The sequence below is a fragment of the Anolis sagrei genome, chromosome 1, assembly GCF_037176765.1.
Source record: "Anolis sagrei isolate rAnoSag1 chromosome 1, rAnoSag1.mat, whole genome shotgun sequence".
Classification (NCBI taxonomy): domain Eukaryota; kingdom Metazoa; phylum Chordata; class Lepidosauria; order Squamata; family Dactyloidae; genus Anolis; species Anolis sagrei.
The window spans coordinates 83,888,691-83,901,512 of NC_090021.1; the positions used below are offsets into that span (position 1 = coordinate 83,888,691).

The window sequence follows — 12,822 nt, forward strand, 5'->3', positions numbered from 1 at the left end:
GGGGAAAGATTTGTTCCTCCTAGCAGCAGCCAAAATTCCAATACATTGTTGAATCTGCAAAGAGGAGGACTGACTGATACTTCAATACTAGTAAGTAAATCGGAGAGTGCCTTGGACCACAAAAAGATCAAACCAGTCCATACTCAAGAAAATAAAGCCCAACTGCTCATTGGAGGGAAGGATATTAGAGGTAAAGATGAAGTACTTTGGCCACATAATGAGAAGACAGGAAAGCTTGGAGAAGACAATAATGCAGGGGAAAATGGGAGGAAAAAGGAAGAGGGGCAGACCAAGGGCAAGATGGATGGATGATATCCTTGAAATGACTGGCTTGACTTTGAAGGAACTGGGGGTGGCAATGACCAACAGGGAGCTCTGGCATGAGCTGGTCCATGAGGTCATGAAGAGTCAGAAGCAACTGAACGAATAAACAACAAGTAAATCTGGACTGCGAAGAAATCCCTAAATTGAAGTTCTGTTGGTTAAAACTATTCAATGAGCTAGCTGTTGTGGATTTTTAAAAAAAAAAAACAAACCCATTTTGGTCAAAACATTTTTTAAATTTCCATAAATCAGTAGATGTATGATTTTTTTTTTCTGAAACTTTACTGTACTTTGTTTTAAACTAAATTGTTAGCTGTCCTGGTTTTAATTCTGAGAGAAAAGCAGGATATAAATTGGATAGAACTGATTAAATAATTAATCAGAACTTGAGCAAGTCCTTGACTGAACTGAAAAGCATATGTAAGAGACAAAAAATAGAATAAGAATAACTCCATTTGGACATAGGTATGCTTTGCACTTCTGTCCGAAGGCCAACAATGAGAAGCATGGGTAAATGACCCTCTGTTTTGAAATTGATTTCATTTGAACTTCATTTAAGTATATAATAGCAATTGATAGGAAGGTAATTAATTGAAGGGGAATATATTAAATGTTGAAGAAGTGGCTGGGTAATTAATTGGGGGTGATCTCTTGAATTCATATTTGTCTTACTTTTGAATTAGCTATTTAAAAAAAAAAGCTTACACTCACATGTTAGTGCAAACATTGTTTTATATCACCATGTATGAGAGGCATGGGGTTTATTTGAAAAATAACTTGCAGGCACTCTCTTTTTTGTAATGTTTCTGTACTGATGCAAATTAATCATAATTGAAAAGGAACTGCTGATTTGAGATGATCCAGGGTGCAGTGCAAATTAATTGAAGAATTAATTTCATTTCAGGTGATGCAAATGTGAAATTATTTGGTTACCTTTGTTTTCTGTGAAATGTAAATAATCCTATTAATAATTTATTAATCTGCATATATATAGATACGTGTCAGCTGATATGGACTTCATTCAGTCTTGTATTCTATGGTTCTGCAAGTGCTGTTAAGTCCCAAGTGCTGTTAAATCCCTAAAATAATCCCTGAAGCCTATTTTCTTGGAAGGTCCATAGGAAAAGGGTGCCCTTCTTACCAGTGACACAGTGTAGTACACACTCCCATTTCGATAAGCTGCCAGTATAATTGATCACTGAACTAAGTAAAAACAACAAAATGCATAGTACAAGACTAAGACCTTTTCACACAAGGCAGGCAAATCAGCATTGCAGCTGGACTGTGCACATCCTATTGCCAGTCTGCCTCCCCACTGTGATTACCCCAACCCTTGCTATTGATGGGTAAAAGCTATCAACCCCTCAACATTTCCATCACTTATCATTGTGCAATCTGTCCCTTCCTCCTCTGATCCAGGATGACAGCAGTAAAGTGACATCAGAGATAGGATTCTCCTCCTCTTCTCCCTTGCTATTCCCAAACCAACTGTTTCCTTTTATTTTAATTTATATTTGCTTTTTTGTTTATAAATGTTGGAATACTGCAATTACATTAAAATGTGGGACAGCAGGGATACAAGGGTGAGCAGAAATATGATCTTGAATTGGCACAATTGTGCTAATGAATCAGGGTACATTACTGAGGATTATCAACAGTGTCAACTCACTATTAACATGACTGTACTGGAATAGCGGGCTCATGAGATAAAGTCCTCAAAGCATACAAACACATAGGATAACTCTATCATGATAAAGTAATAAAATACTACTTAGTAAGTGTAAGCATTAAAATCAGATCCCAAAAATCATTATATAATTTAAATGCTTGAGTTAGCATTTGATGAAGTTTTATATTTACATAAACTGTGTTGATCACTACTTTTTAACAGATGACCCAGAGCAGTAACAACCTGCCAATTAACATGGAGTTCAGCAGTAAAATACCAATATAGTTCTGGATATCTCCTACCAAGATTATGTCCCAAATACAAGTCTCCAAATCATTATCTCACTCAGAATATATGGAATTTAATCTACAACAGACAGAATCTGAAAATTAAATTGATGTTAAGATCAGGAAGCATGACATAACTTGGTATGAAATTTATAACTCTTTTATATTTGGAGATTTTAAAAACTGATTCCAAGTACCGCATGAAGTATTTTATCCACTCACAGAAAATTCACTCTAATACTCTGGAGGAAGCAGGAAATCATAGAGGATGGTTTTTAAGGAGTGCTATATATCTTTTTGGCATGTTTTCCTAAACTAAGAATATTCAAACATATAAGATACAGTGTTCTAGAAGATTGTTTTTCTTAGGCAGGCCTGCTATAGTCAAAGGAAAGGGAAAAAGAATACTAGAGTAAAAAAAAAAAGCAACATATGAAGGAAAGAGACTACTATTAAATTAATGCAAAAATTTTGACCACAAAAGTCTCCAGAAAACTCTTAAAGTCAAATTACAAACCGGTGGATTGTCTCTGATGCAAGATGTGCTGGAATTCTACATTTTAATAACCATCTGGAAACTGTAGACATCTTAACTATGTCATGACCTAAAATGCCTTAGACATGCTTCATTATCATATAACTATTAGAACATGTCAAAGTGCTGTTCAGTACCAGAATAGAATTTACTTACAGTACTATTGCTTTAGGTTACATGGTACTGAGGTATATCCAATGTTGGACAAGTGGAGAAATAAAGAAAAAAGAGGGTGCTCTTTTCTCAGCATAACAACTAGAACTACTGCTATGAAAAGGAAGTATAGTAAAGTCATAATGTGTTGTACAACATCTTGTATGCCAGCTTATACAACAGCAGTGCAATGCCTTGTGGAGTAACTTGCTGAACACCTTGTGGAGGCGGTGCTCTTTGTAAAACCAGAAACTAAAGACCCATCTACATTGCTAATTTAATGCAACTCCTAGCCAACTCAAAACTACAGCAGCTACAAAAAAAAAACAAAAAAAAAAACCACTGCCAATGTGCACTGCAGCATACATTAAAGAGAGAATTACATATATCACTGCATATCACTTGAGGAAATGGTGAGGGGAAACCCACGGAGTAGTTTGAGGCTGGATTCCATGGTGAATATAATCACCTTCCTGGCTTTAACCCAATTTAGGGCATTGCAATTTAATCATACACATCGAAACCAATTTCTCCAAAATTGTTTCCATGTTGCATTATAGATGGAGTATAGATGTCAGTATCAGTATAGATGTATCAGTATCAGTATAGATGGAGTATCAGTATAGATGGAGTCTAAGTACTGGATTTGATACTTGCACTAGGATGAAATGGGGTTTCTGTAAACTTTATGCTAGTAGAATAACATAAATGGATACTAATTTTCTCCCCACCAAGAAGAGGCAGAGTAACAATTTCTTTAAAATATCCTAGATTTTGAATGTGTGGTTGGTTTGGGTTAGAGAAACAGGATGGCTCCTTGACATTGTCTGGTTGCCAGCTGTTGAGATAGCAGTTTTTTCACTGTATGGACCTCTCACAAGTTTTGATCACAGCACTCGAGAGTAACTCAAAATGTACCATGTCTCAAAAGGTATTACCATGTAAAAGTACTTGTCATTAACTAGAGACTTTGATAGTTTTTTAAAAAATATGTTAATGCCACACTTGTGCTCATTTCACATTAGTGTCTTAGAGCCATGGTAGCTGTAGCATTAAGGTACTTCAAAACAGTAACACACGGAGAGTGTCCCACTAGGATTAGCTTTCCCTTTTCCCTGGAGGACCTACAGATCCTAGAGAGGTGTCCCCTCCAGTAACAGGAATGGTAGTTTTTGTTTTGTTTTAAAAAAAACATATTTTCCCCATTTTTGGAAAGGGTCCTGTGCACCTAGCCCATGTATAGTCTGCAGGAGTATTAGAACATAACACTGAAAACTTTGAGGAAGACAAAATAATAATAATAATAATAATCATCATCATCATCATCAGGGCAGTAAATATGGTGTATATTTCCATAATTTTGATCCCTAGCTAAGATTACAGGCTCATATTTGGCAGATGATAAAAGATGGATAGGTGCAGGCAAATACATATTCATAGAACACAGCTCTGAAATATATCTGCTTTGCCTGGATTCTATTTTGAGTGTGGCTGCCCATATTAATGAAGGTTCCTTTCCAAAACACCTTCATCTGCCCCCTTCATGTCTCTCCAAGACTACTTTCATTGTTTACATTTCTAATCTAGTTCACAGCCCTCACTAGAATATAGGCAAAGTGAATGTAATTGTATTTGATTGCATTGATCCTTTAGTCTCCATTCTTTCTCTTTTTGCCAGCTGTTTAGCCCCTGTTCACTGAAGTTTAGAAATGTTAAGTTCATCTGGCCAATGACATGTTGTTGTCTGAAGTTACACATACAGTAACAGCTCTCTATAAATCACTAAAACATCAGCAGTAAAAAGAAGGTGGTATTTCTATAGTGGGAAATTACCTCCTTGTCTGAGCAGTAAATGGCAACAGCAGTGAATATACACTCCAATTTATTTTAAATGTGCTATTTTAAAATGTGACTGGCTGTTCTCCTTTTTCCACTGAGTCAATTTCCAAATGCAGTCAACATGTTTGAGTGAACTTGTTCCCCGCCACACAGTTTACAATAACTTTCTATAAAGGCATATGCGATCTACTCCATTGAACATTTACTTGCAAATAAATCCAGTTGATTTCAGTGGCACTTAATATGGCAAAGTACTTTATGCAAAGGATTTCAGCCTTAGCCTTGAAGATGCTAGCCATCTTCAAATATTAGCATAAAGAAGGAATCTGCTTGAGGCTTTCAAAAAATCACAACATATTACACTTTACAAGTTAAAGTATCTCATCTTCGAGCTTAAAATGTGGGATGAATGAAGATACTGACAGCAGTATGAGGATTTTGATTACTTTCAAATTACTACATGAAATTCATAATCAGGCAGAGTTATTCAGTCTATTTTTAGATTCCACTCTTAAAATATCTTAACACCACACTTTTGCTTTCAAGAGCTAAGGGGATATGCCTGTCCCTGTCACTTTAATTGTCATACTTAAACTGGAGTTGAAGTCACACATGTTTTACATCCAGTTAAAACCATTCTTGTCCCTAATTAACATTGTTTCCATATTATCCACTCAACTGTTTTCTTCTCCTGCAAATTAAAAAGAATTAGGAAAAAGAATACAGACAATGCAATCCTGGCATTATGGAGGGAAAGCAGTGTGCATTTATTTGGCACTTTCTCTTGTCTCCCCCTCCCCTCCAAATGTTCATGCAATATCTCTTGGCATGGTCACCACACACTGTAGCCTGAAACTGACTGAAATGATGCATTTTATTGGAAGTGATTTACAAATAGGTAAGAGACTGACACCCTGTTCCATCCAATTTCTCTACTTTGTATACAGATCAAGCACCCTTTATCTGAAATGCTTGAGGCCAGAAGTGCCCCATATTTGACTTTTTGGAATTCTTCTAATACATAATGAGATGCCTTGAAGACTCAAGTCTCAATGTTAAACTGATGGATAGAATCACTGGGTTGCTGTGAGTTTTCTGAGCTGTATGGCCATGTTCCAGAAGCATTTTCTCCTTATGTTTTGCCCACATCTATAACAGGCATCCTCAGAGGTCAAGGGGTCTGTTGGAAGCTAGGCAAGTGGGGTTTATATATCGATAGAATGTCCAGGGTGGAAGAAAGAACTCTTGTACGCTTGACGCAGGTGTAAATGTTGCAATTGGCCAACTTGATTAGTATTGAATGGCCTTGCAGCTTCAAAGCCTGGCTGATTGCTGTCTGAGGGATCCTTTGTTGGGAGGTGTTAGCTGGCCCTGATTTATTCTTGTCTGGAATTCCACTATTTTTTGAGTGTTGCTGTTTATTCGGCACTTTAGTTTGTGTTTAAAGAAACACAATGACCCACAGGTAGGACTGTGTTTTAGAATTTTTAAATATTTAAATTTTATCAATTGATGTTGTCGATTGTTTGTATTCAGTCAAATTGTACATTGTTTTGATGATATGTAGTTCTGTTTTATATGTGGCACCTTGAGTGCTTTGTTAGCCACCCAGAGACCCTTTGGGAAGATGGGGGTGGGCACAAATAAAGTTTTATTTTTTTATTATTATTTATTTGCTGTCCTGATCTTAGAGGGTTTTTTAAATACTAATAATCAGATTTTGTTCATTTTCATGGTTTTGTCTTTTCTGTTGAAATCATCCACATTCTTGTTGGATTTCAATAACTTCTGTGTAATCAGCCATAGCAGAGCACTTGATGAACCAACCTGGACACAACATATTATCTGAGAACATAGAAATGCTGCACCACTCTAACAACCACCATATCAGATTACACCTCCCAACTAACACCTCCCAACAAAGGATTCCTCCAGGCAGGAAGCAGCCAGGCTTTGAAGCTGCAGGCTATTCAATGCTAATCAAGGTGGCCAGTTGCAATATTAACATTTGCCACAATAAGACAAAGAATTCTTTCTCCCACCCTGGACATTATACACATATATAAACCTCACTTGCCTAGTTTCCAACAGACCTCACAACATCTGAGGATGTTTGCCATAGATGTGGGCAAAACATCAGAAGAGAGTGCTTCTGGAACATGGCCATACAGTCCAGAAAACTCACAGCAACCCACTAAACCAGTAGTTCTCAACTTGTGGGTCCCTAGATGTTTTGACCTTCAACTCCCAGAAATCCTAACAGCTGGTAAACTGGCTGGGATTTCTGGGAATTGTAGACCAAAGCACCTGGGGACCCACAGGTTGAGAACCACTACACTAAACTGATGTTTCATATGTGCCTTACACACATAGTCTAAAGGTAATTTTATCTGCAATTATTTTTCAAAACTTTTGTGCATGAAACCAAGCTGGTGCCTACTGAAAGATCAGAAGCATAGGTTTCGCTGTCTCAGCTGGACATGGGGACAATTTTGAAGGACTTTGGAATGCCAGCTAAATGTATGAACCCTTACATAGAACCTATATGAAGAAGAAAGGAGGAGGAGGAGGTCAAGGAGAAGGTGGGAGATGGAAAAGAAGAAGGTGGAGAGAAGCTCAGGGAGAGATAAGCAGGAGAAGGAGAGGAGGATGGGGCAAGATAGGAGCAAGGGAAGATAAAGAAAAAGGAGGAGAATGAAGAGGAAGAGGTGGAGAATATGGACAAGAAGATGAAGAAAAAGAGGAGGAAGAAGAAGGCAGAGAGAGGGGCAGAAGGAAGAGGAGAGGAGGTGGTGGAGGGGAGAAGTGGAAGAAGCAGAAGAAAAGGGACCTGAAGAAGGCCAAGATGAAGAGGGAGGAGAAGGAGAACGAGGAGGAAGAGGAGGAGAATATGGACAACAAGAGGAAGAAAAAGAGGAGGAAGAGGAAGGCAGAGAGGGGGGCAGAAGGAAGAGGAGGGGGGGAGAAGTGGAAGAAGCAGAAGAAAAGGGACCAGAAGAAGGCCAAGAAGAAGAGGGAGGAGAAGGAGCACGAGGAGGAAGAAGAAGAGGAGGAGGAGGAGGAGGAGGAGACCCTTCTAGCATTTGAAGAAGTAGGCTGTGGTCCACAAGCCTGCGTCCTGAAATAAACAGGTGTGCCTCAAAGAAGCCACAACACCCCTTTCACCTCAGCCTCCGCTTCCCAATCAGGGGGGAAGTATATATGCTGAGTGACGCTCGACGTGGCCCACATGCTTGAGTCAGAATGGGGGGAAGGGGCTGCGCGCGCCTGCCTGCCCTGGACCTGTGAAGGCGCGCAAAGGCGCACAGGTGCGTTTTGGGAAGGGACAGCCGCTTTGACAAAGCCAAGGATGCCGAGCGAGCGAGAGAGAGAGGCCGAAAGATTCCTCTCTGGGGCCAAGGCCACGGAGAAGAGAACGGGCTCAACGTCAAAGTCTCGCCTTGGAGGAGGCTCCGGCTCCCTTTCGACAGAGCTGTCCAAAGGGTCCCGGGAAAGTTTTGCTGGCAAAGTTTAGTTGGGTTTTCCCCCGGCAGGAGCTTCTTTCCTCCTGCCAGCCCTGCTGGGAAACAACCCACGTTGCCAAACCAGAACTTCGGAGTAGTTCTCCATCAGAAGGAGAAGAAGAAGCCAAGCAAGGAAGCAAGCAAGCGGGGGGCGTGTGGGGCGCCTGTGTCGTTTGCCAGAAAGCCCCGCCGTACCTCGTTGCTGAGGCGCTGCCTGGGGCTGCTTCTGCTGCTTCTGCTGAGCCGCCGACGCTTGGGAGAAGCACGGGCTCCACAAGGCGGGAAGCAGGACCAAGGCGAGGGGAAGCCACCTCGCCATCGCGGCTGGCCAAGTGAGGAGCAGAGCAGAGCCGCTTCTCCTGAAGAGAGGAAGAGGAGGAGGAGGAGGAGGAAGGGAAAGCACCCCCCACGCCGCCACCAGGGACCAAGGGACCGCCTCTGTCCCGCTCTCTCTCTCTCTCTCTCTCTTTTCCTCGCCTGGCCCTCTTGGCCCGAAGAGGGGGGTCACAAGACAATGAACAATCAGGGAAGCCTTCCAAAGTGGGAGGCTGGAGCACGAAGGCAGAAGGGAATTTGGGGGCGGAGGGCGGCGGGGGGGGGAGGGGGGGTGAAGGCATGCCGAGCTAAAGGAGATAAAGGAACAACAACAAGGTTGTGCCCAGAAAGTCAGGGAACAGCTCAAAACAACAACCGCTCTGAGGAGGAGAAGGAGGAGGAGAAGGAGACCATGGAACTCTGGAAGCCTGTCTCATTCAAGGGGTAACATGGTGGCATGCATCTAAACTGGAGCATTAGATGCCAATTTTTGTGTGTGTCAGGAGTAACTTGCGGTTCCTCAAGTTGAACCTGATAGGAAAAATTGGCTGTCTCCAAGGACATTGCCCAGGGGATGCCGGGATGTTTTAGCATCCTGTGGGAGGCTTCTTTCTTGTCCCCACATGGGAAGCTGGAGCTGATAGACAGGAGCTCACCCCACTCCCCAGATTTGAACCACTGACCTTTTAGTCAGCAGTCCTGTAGACACAAGGGTTTAATCCCTTGTGCCTACAGGACTGCTGACCAAAATCCATTGCACCACCGAGGGCTCCTTCATACCAACTGAATTGCCATGTCTCAATGCTATGGAATCGAGTTTACCTTTAGCCTTTTCTGCCAAAGAGTGCTGGTACCTCACCAACCTAGGCTTCCAGAATTCCAAAGCAAAGTGCTGTCAAATGGCATTCATTCTACAGTGGAGATGCACTCCCAAAGGGCCATTTTGGTGTTCCTGTTGCACCGCCACACACATTTTGGTGTCTCTAATGTTCGCCCTATTTCTGGGTGTATTTGATTTCTTTGTGTACTATATGTTGGCATTGAATTTTTGCCATTAGTATGTTGTAAACTGCATTGAGTCCCCCCTGTGTTAGAAAGGCAGTATATAAATATAGTAAATAAATAAATACTAGACACCATCTGCTCACCCATAGAAATCCACAATAGTCATATCTAAGAAACTATTTATTTATTTATATATATATACCACATTCATACTCTACCCATCTCACTCCATAGGGGACTCAAGGCAGTTTACATATATAGGTAGTAATTTGATGCCATATGGACATACATAATAAAATAAACACATACATTAAAACAATAATTTAAAACATATCAAATTTTAAAACCACTTATTTAAAATCACATAATCCAATATCATAGTGAACCAGAAGTGATGTGATCTATCCAGGGATATTTTTCTGAATGAGTGTCCCAAATAACCCCGGGAACAGGCCTAAAAACCGAAGCACCATGAAAAAAAATGTTTTTTGGTTGGGCTGTGTTATAGGCATTAGTTTGACCATTAATCTGTAGTTGGAAACACCTGGCTGCAGGCAAAAGAGCCCACGGTTTTCAACCCATGCATATGGACTAGACTTTGAAATACAAGGGAGAAGTAAATGTCAATACAAGGAGTGGGTGGTAAGGGAATGAGACACCACTGCAAGAATCTGGATGCAGAATATCTGGAAGAGATTAAAGGGAATTTACAGGCTATAATTGAGTCTACAGACTACAAAACAGACTGCCAACTTGGCAACAAAGGAGCAGAGGAGCTTGAAACGATTTCCTAGGACCAAGCATGAAAATGTTACATCTAGCTACAGCGGAGGGAGCACTATTGCTTCACTTTATTCAGGCAAAGATTGTTTGTGGTCATAGACTGATTTACAAAGTAGCAACATATCAGTTTGCTTGTTCAACCATTGTAGCAACATCTACAGAATGCTGAGATTGATACTGTATAGTGTGCCCTTAGTATCTGCTGGGATTTTGTTCCAGAATCCCTTGTGGATATCAAAATTCACTTGATGCGCAGGTCACATTATATACAGTGGTGTAGTAAAGTGGCAAAATCAAGGTTTTCTTTATGGATTTTTTTTGAGGGGGGGGGAGTTTTCAAGTTATGGATGGTTTAATCCAAAGATAACGAAGGCAGATTATACTCTTTATTGTTTTTATAGATTCTAAGACAGATACATGGCAAAGTTCTTGTGACCACTTGGCAGCCTGCTACACATCACCATTTTCCCATGGTATCATTGTCCAGGCATACCATGACTAGCTACACTTTGGTAGAAGCTCTCTATTGTTACACTCTGTGTTGTGGTTTAAAGTAGCATGTGGTGCCAACTAATGGATGAAATCAAATGCATTTTTCTAAGTGAGGTTTACTCAGTGAGGTTTACTCCAAATAAGTGCATACAGAATGGCACCCTGAGCCATTTGGAGAGATATCATAAACCCATATTCTCAAAGCAAAAGTTTAATAAAGAGTATAACCATTAGTCAATTTGTATAACATCAAGGAACATTTTCTAAAGCTGATTTAGCCCTGGCATTCCCTCTGGCCAAGTAGTTTTGCAACAGAGAAAGAGCAACATTGCTGTCACCCTTTTGCTATGTCTTCAAGTCATGTCCAACCTCTGGTGACCTAAGGTGAACCAATCACAAGGTTTTCATGGTAAGATTTGTTCAGAAGAGATTTGCCATTGCCTTCCTGAGGCTGAGACAATGTGACTTGCTCAAAGTCACCCAGTGGATTTCATGACTGAGCAGGGATTCGAACTCTGGTCTTCTAAGCCATGATCCAACACTCAAACCACTACGCCACACTGGTCCTGCCTTCTTGCTATTCAGCTCTTGCCTGCCACTGAACTGATCAGGATGGAGGAAAGAAAATTATTGAGAATCACACACACACACACACACACACACACACCCCAAGCGGCAGGAGAAGCTTCATACCAGTAGGTGCAAGAAACAAACCTTTTCCATGCTGCTAAATTGATTGTAAGGAAAAACAGCACAGTATTCGAAACCTTCATCTGCAGCTGTATTGCTCAGCTGTATGTATACATGGGTAGCGCATGTATGAAAGTTTAAAACTTCATTATATAGATATTCGTGACTAAGGAGAAAATGTATAGAAAATATCATTACAGTCTTGTGTCTTTCTTTCTCACAACCTGAAAAATCACACCTCTCCATTCATTCTGCTCCCTGCCCACCACAGTGACAAATAACATGTGCAAGTTCACTCACATATACCTTCATGTTGGAGCACAATGACCAGCCTCATACACATTAGTTATATCATGTACACTAAGCTTTATATGGAAGAACTGGTGTGGTGTAGTGGTTTCAGTGTTGGGATAGAACTCTGGGAGGCCAGGGATTAAATCCACACTTGTTCCCAGAAATCCACTGGGTTACTTTGGACAAGTAACACTCTCTCAGCCTCAGAGGAAAGCATTCTGAACAAATTTTCCTGAGAAACCCTACAGTAGGTTTGCCTTAGAGTCACCATATCTCAGAAACTACTGAAGGTATACAACAACAACAACAACAGCAACAGCAACAACAAGAACAACATGTTTTACATATATGTGGCATCTTGGAAGATAAATGTTTTAACATTAATTAATTAATAAATTAGTATTAATTAATAAATTAATAAATTAATTATGCATTAATTTAGAGAAAAATGAGATAATGACAAGATACTTATTAGCAAACATAAAGTCAACGAAATATTAACATACATAAAAATAAATATTATGGTAGTTTTCAGTTAAAATATTGGAGACTTTATTTTAGACATATTCATATTTATGAAAATTAAATCAGTACAATAAATAACTTTAGACAGATCAATTAACATTTCTTGAATCAGTGTGTAGTCCTATGCTTCATGAAGACATCCATTACAATTATTTTCTCTATTCCTTAACCTTCCTGAAATGCACATTTCAAAACCAGAATCTTCCAAAGGAAGTTTATAGCATAAAACACATTTTTATTGACCACCTTTTATCAATCATCTTCTACAGCTAATAAGTAATGTGGATTGTAGAAGGAAGGGAGTAGGTAACAAACTTTATTGGAAAGTTTTCATATAAAGTCATGATTTCATGTCCATAGCCATTTAAAAGATTAATTACCTGAAATAATATTTCTGCCATTTTGCCT

General features: G+C 40.0%; 1 protein-coding gene across 6 annotated transcripts in view; it reads right to left on the bottom strand.

The window, feature by feature from the left end:
- LAMA2 (laminin subunit alpha 2) overlaps window positions 1-8,724 on the bottom strand; it is a 557,898-nt gene extending 549,174 nt beyond the window's left edge. For 4 of the 6 annotated variants that reach the window (XM_060753339.2, XM_060753334.2, XM_060753338.2 and 1 more), the window contains exon 1: window positions 8,506-8,723. In XM_060753339.2, coding sequence (XP_060609322.2) covers window positions 8,506-8,629 — 124 coding nt within the window. In that variant the 5' untranslated portion in view covers window positions 8,630-8,723. Of the gene's footprint in view, window positions 1-8,505 lie in introns of all 6 variants that reach the window. The other 2 variants (XM_060753336.2, XM_060753340.2) reach the window with 1 other exon arrangement.
- Between the last annotated feature and the right edge of the window lie 4,098 nt (window positions 8,725-12,822).